This window comes from Rhagoletis zephyria, unplaced genomic scaffold (genome assembly GCF_001687245.7).
Source record: "Rhagoletis zephyria isolate East Lansing unplaced genomic scaffold, Rhagoletis_zephyria_1.1 Rzeph_scaffold_13439, whole genome shotgun sequence".
Lineage (NCBI taxonomy): Eukaryota > Metazoa > Arthropoda > Insecta > Diptera > Tephritidae > Rhagoletis > Rhagoletis zephyria.
Window position 1 is genome coordinate 9,368 of NW_016170510.1, and position 6,326 is coordinate 15,693.

General features: G+C 30.1%; 1 protein-coding gene across 1 annotated transcript; it reads right to left on the reverse strand.

The window, feature by feature from the left end:
* Positions 1-2,300: 2,300 nt before the first annotated feature.
* On the reverse strand, positions 2,301-5,282 carry LOC108378136 (homeobox protein six1; the record flags this gene model as incomplete). Its single annotated transcript, XM_017634432.1, has 3 exons — positions 2,301-2,360; positions 3,321-3,425; positions 5,155-5,282. Coding segments are annotated over 3 exons (293 nt in total), but the record flags the coding sequence as incomplete, so codon positions are not given.
* Between the last annotated feature and the right edge of the window lie 1,044 nt (positions 5,283-6,326).

Consider the following 6,326-nt stretch of genomic DNA (forward strand, 5'->3'; position numbering starts at 1 on the left):
AGTTCGAAAACGCCCTATCTCAGAAAAATTTTCAACCACGCTCTATTTCAGAATTTGGTTGAGAATGCCCTATCTCAGAACTTGATTGCAAAAGGCCCTATCTCAGAATTCGGTTCAAAAACGTCCAGTTTCAGCACATTTTCAATGTATTTTCGTTGAGGCGTTTTTGAACCGAATTCTGAGATAGGGCGTTCTTTAACCAAAACTGATATAGGGTGGTTTTCAAAAAAATTTTGAAATAGGGCGATCTTCAATAAAATTCTGAAGTAGGGCGTTCTTGAAAGGTTTTTTGAGATAGAGCGCTTTTGAACTAGCTGCCGAGATAGGTCCATCTTCCACGCTGCCATCGATATTATGTTGCTCACGCCGCTCCAAAGTATATATTTTTTATTTAACTTCTTTTTTTGGTTTTTAATTTATTTTCTTTTAATTTTTTGATTTAACTGTTTTAGGGCCAAATTCCTGGTGCGTAGTTAACTCAGAATCGGCAGTTAACTTGAGATTTTCGGTACAAAAGGAAAGGAAAATATTTTTTTTAATTTCTTTGAATTTTTAGAAACTTAGTTTATTTTTTCTTTTTCTTTAATTTTCTTTTATAATCTAATTTTCTTTTAATTTTTAGAAACTAATTTTATTTTTTCCTTTCGCATCAATTTATTTTAATTTCAAATTCAATTTATTTAAGGAACAGTTTTTTTTTATATTCTTTTAATTTTTAAATTTTATTGCTTTGAAAAGAATAACATTTTTTGATTTCATTTAGTTTTTTTTATTTTTTATTTAGATTTTTTACTTGTTTTAATTTAATTTTCTTTTAATTTTTAGATTTTATTGTATGTATTAAAAGAAAATCGTTTTTAGAAGAACTCTGCTCAACTAAATTCGACAGTGCAAAATTTGCATAACAAATCAGATACTAATTTTTTTTAACAAATGATTACACAAAACCCAGCTGACAGTACTACTGCACCGTGAGTACTACCAATATCGAGAAAAATTAAAATGAAAAGTATCTCCAGCGCGATTTGTTTAAATGAGAACTTATGGGCATTTTTTGATCAGAAGGTAGTACATATGTATTTAAAAAATCATTATTTAAAAATATGAATTTTATGATACTAAAATTGAAAAACCGACGACAACTGTGTAACCTCTAATGGCTAGATATATACATACGTAAGAGTAGATATAAATTAAAACACATTTTTTCTTAATTTAGTTTTTACTTTTTGGCTAAACAAATTTGACAGGAACAAGTGCAAATATGACTGGCTACCAGCAGAGCAATCTAACTCGTGCAATACCGGTTTTTTTTTTCTTGGCAATATTTGCCATTTGTTTCGATTGTTGTTGGACCTTGTGTAGTTTGTTCTTGTCCAAAAAGCTGTTTTGTCTCACATTCATGAAAATGAATAGTTTGTGTGACGGCTCAAAATTGCCAGCAAGCTATTTGTGGGGGAGCGATGGTGGTGGGTGTTTACACATATGTACATAAATACATATGTACACAAGTGTAATAATATTTATTTGTATTTTTGACTTGTGCATTGCTTATTGTCAAGGTCATGTGATTCTACCCCCAGAGAGATCTTATAGCCACAAACATGATCTTGTGACTAAATTTTCCATGCGAATTTTTTTCATACGCAACTAATTTGTAAAATTAATTTTCACATAAAATACATATGTACATATATACATATATATATTTTCACAACCTTGACACTAATTATATGGTTATTTATTTAAATAAGTGAAACATTTGTACGCTGTTGTATTTTTGAAATTCTTTCTTGCAAAAGTGAAATGCACCAGCATGCAATAACTGTCACACTCACACGATGGCATTGCGAGGCTTCAAAGTAATGACATCTTCATACATTCGACGCGTTATATTTTCTGTTTTTTTTTTTAATAAAAGAATGAATTTTTTGGGCATTTCATGTGTGAAATTGCAGCAAATTTCATTTTTGTAAGTTTTCTGCAGTTTTGATAAATGATGGTTAATAAATACAGCGCGCACAGTGAAGCGTTGTATATTTTTGGTTTATATATATATATTTTAATACACTTTTCGATATTTTTTTTCTGTAACATATGCACTGTCATTAAAGCTGTTCTTTAAATGCACTCGAAATATATCAAAAGTTTTTTCATGGGCCTATAATTTCGCGCTGCTTTTGATATTTTCAACACGTTTTTTTATATTTTATTTTTAAATTTTTAGTTCGTTTCTTATATTTGTTTTTTAATTTTTTATCAGAATTTTTATTTTTTTTTTGAATTTTTTAACTTGCTACTTACTCTTTATGCTCGGCGGCGCGATCTCTTTGTCTGCGATTCTTAAACCAATTGGAAACCTGTAAGCATGTAACAAAAGAAGAGATACAAAAAATTATAAAAATTTAACTAAACAATTTTTTTAATTTTTATTTTTAGAAAATTTAATTTTTTTTAAGGATTTTAAATTTTTGGTAAATCAGGTCAAAAAAGTGATTAATGAAATTTCCTTTACCGTTTGTTAGACGAAGCATAACTTAATTAGCTGCATTCAAGCGAAAAACAGACCAGCGATTAGTTGCTGAAATTGATTAATTGTACACACATATGTATACTTGCACTTGTATGTATATGAATGTACATATGCATACTAACAACAATAAAAAAACAACAAATTGTAGCAAGTATTCATACATACCAAGGCTCTTGGCAATTATGATATTGAAAATGTTTGAATTTGAAAATGTGAAACCTGGTGAAAAAGTTGAAGGTGAGCTGCAAGAATTTCTTGTGTGAAATAAATGAAACGCGAAAAAAAATTTCTTTTTACAAATTTCGTAAATTTCATGCGGCAAAAGCATATAAAATTACAAACGCAAATTTTGTAAGCTTTAGCTAATACAAAAATGCTAACATTTCAAGTGAAAAATTAGGTAAAATTAATATTTTTTTCTCAAAGTTATTTAATTTTTTTTTAATATAAACAATTTTTTCAAAATTTTTTTTCTGAGGGTTCTTAATTTTAGTTTTGCTTTTTTAAAATTTTTTTTCTTGTTCTTCCACAATTTTTGTTTTTCAAAATTTTTAATTTTTTTTGTTTTCAAGAGTGTTTTTTTACAATTAAATAGATCGCTTTCAAGGAGTTTATTTAACCAGTAACTTCTGTTGAAAATTTTCTACTTGGTGTAAGATTGTATTGTATCACTTAAAAACTGTCTCCATAAAATGTTATTTTAAACATTAAAAGCTGTTTACTCACATTTTATTAAAATAAACAATTCCTCCACACTAAAATTTTAAAACTAAAAAAAAATACTCACCTGCGTGGTTGTCAGTCCTGTAGCCTCTGCTAATTCACGTTTCTCACGCGGGGAAGGATATGGATTATGTGCGTACCAGTCTCTTAATACAGATCGAGATTTCTCCTGAAAAAAGAAAATGAAAAAATTGAAGTTTTTACTCATTTTTAAATAGATTTTTAACACATATCAGACAATATTTAGTAGATAAGCGAATATTTAGTAGACAAACACTACCAGAGGAAATTGAGGCATTCTGCCTTCCACTGCGCCTAGAGCGGTTAACGGCGCATCATCTGTTCTGTCGACAGTGACAGTGCGCTTCCAAAACTAAATCTTGAAGCCAAGAACAAATTAACAGGGTGTCCAATGTTAACTGCTATATCTCGAAGCTTCCTCAGCGACCACTTATAAGCTATCTTTGAGTGTTAACGGCTATTTTTCCTCTCTTTCTCGCCTCATTACTGCACAGAGTTTTACGCTCTGACCCTACAAAATTTACGCGGGACCCTTTTCACCAACCGGAAGAAGGAGATCAATGTTAATTGAGCTTGGCTCCAACGTACAAGCCGATTTCGGCAGTGCTTAGCAGTGCCACAACGAAAAGCATCCAAAGTTACTGCCTCCAGAGATCTGCAACCTTGAGTTCTCGACTACAACTTTTATTAAAAGATGTTCTAAATTGATATTCTGTGGAAAGTTTTCTGACTCCATATCCGCTTGGTCAGGAAACTTGTAGTAAAAAAATCCCTTCCTACCTCAACCTGCGCCGGTATAAATCCTAAGAAGGAATTGGAGGACGCATTAGTATTAATTTTTTCAGGCAGCCAAATGGCCAACCCGACTCCTTGAAATGAGGTATTCGCTTTCAATATTGTCAAGGAACAGGGTAACACTGCGCTGTTTGCTGGGGTTCTGTGTGGCCAGGGCTTAGGAAATCGCCTACTACTGAGTAGGTCTTCCTTACAAAATTGGATCTGCTGCATGAGAACTCGCTGGCTATAGGATTCATTAGAAGGGGTAAGCTATTTAATTATTCTTTTACTAGGAACTATTTACATAGAATTGTAATAAGAAATGCGACTAATAAGCATTTATAAAGGCGGCGGAAAATAGCTTAGACGTTCAGGTTAGTAACTCATTTTCGAGCTTAGATTTTCCTCTTTGTTCGATCGAAAATCTTTAAATTATGAATGGTATGCATTTTCCATTTGACTTGAAAAAAAGTTTTACCCTCCTCACATATCTGTACCAATTTTTAAGGTCACTGGTTAATCAAATGAAGCCTTTGTTGCAGCCATCATTCCGTTTAAAGGGAAAAAATCCTTACAGCAAACAAACTGCCACCTATCTCGCACAATTCACCTGATAAGGAATTGTGTTCAAAGTCTACTTAATTGTTGCTGATTTAGGTTTTAAACTTTAACTGTCTGCCTGCATTGGGTATATGTACATATGTGGGTCCGTGGAAAACGTATGTACATATATATATATATATATATATGTATGTTTATGCTGAAACAAGTTATAACACTACTATGATTTCATGTAGCATTCTCCCCTTTTATCGAAAATACGTATAAATCCTCATATGCACAAAGGAACTTTATATGTAGTCCAGGTAACAATTAAAAAAAAAAAAAAAACGTTACCCTCCCTTTACATGAACAAACAGAACTCAAAAATGCAACACTGACTTTAACAATAACGCATTGACTTTTCAGTGTCGAAAATTCAGCATGTCCTTACGTACACGTAATTTAAATTTTGTACGTACCCATTTACATTGCAATACATACACATTCTCGTATGTATGTATATGCATATCTAAAGCCGTGCTCTTACACTTACTCACCTTGAAGCAGTAACTCGTCTCTTCACCATCCCAAATTGTGCGTGGCAGTGGAAATTTGCGGCGGACGCGATATTTGCCAACAGCACCTAAAGGTCTTCCGCGCAGTTTTTCGGCTTCCACATAATGCGCTACATGTTTGAAAAATAAACAAAAACATAAAGATGAATTTAAATAAATTTTGGTATTAAAAGAAGTGCTGTATTTGGAGTGTGCATAGGTATTTTAAATAATATCCTTTATAAAGTATTTTAATTTAATAAGTTTAATTGCTTTGTGTTCTACGTCTTTCTAATGCGTGTAAGCTGTGGTAAAATCAGGTTCACAAAAACATAAAAAAAAAATAAATTATTGTTTTTAAATTATTATTTTTTAATTCCTTTATTACTTTCTTCATAGTTCGCTTTTTTAATGCAAATATATTACTCGTATCATCATTTTCAGAAAAACGTTTATGCATTTAATTATTTTCATATCAAATTCTTTGATATAAAAAGAAAAAAAATGTTGGGTGTGGTTACTAAAGTAAATAAAGTTTATTGAAGTTTCATAGTTTTTATACGAAGTTCGAAATAAGGATTTATGTGGCGCTGGTTAGGCAAAGTGCTAAACTTAAAAAAAAAATATAAAAAATATAAACATTGAATAAACAAAAGAAAAATAGCCACAACTAGTCAAAATTTCACTTGACTTAATCGGCTGACGACAAATGTATATAAAAAATTAATTAAACGCTAAATAAATAAATAACTAAATAAAAAAAACATTTTTCTTTATTAATTGTGAACATCTTTTTAAATTTAAAATTAAATCGTGGTACAAAGCTTTATCACACAATTGAAAGAAATATTTATACGCCAAAATAAAAGTGATAAGAAAATTTATTTAAAAAAATAATAAATAAATAAATTTTTAATCACCCATTTTACTTTGATTCGGTTTTGTAAGTTACATATCTTCAACATTAAAAAAATCTTGTGCAAAAAGTAAAAACATAGATATATATGTACATGAAATATATATTTTTCTAAAGAAATTTGGTTTTTGGTTTGCTTTTAAATTATTATTTTTTTTTAATTCCTTAATCTCTTAAAAAATTTTGAAAACATACCTGAATGGAAAAAACTTTTTTATTCATATTTTAAGCATATTTTTGAATTGTAAATAAAAAATTT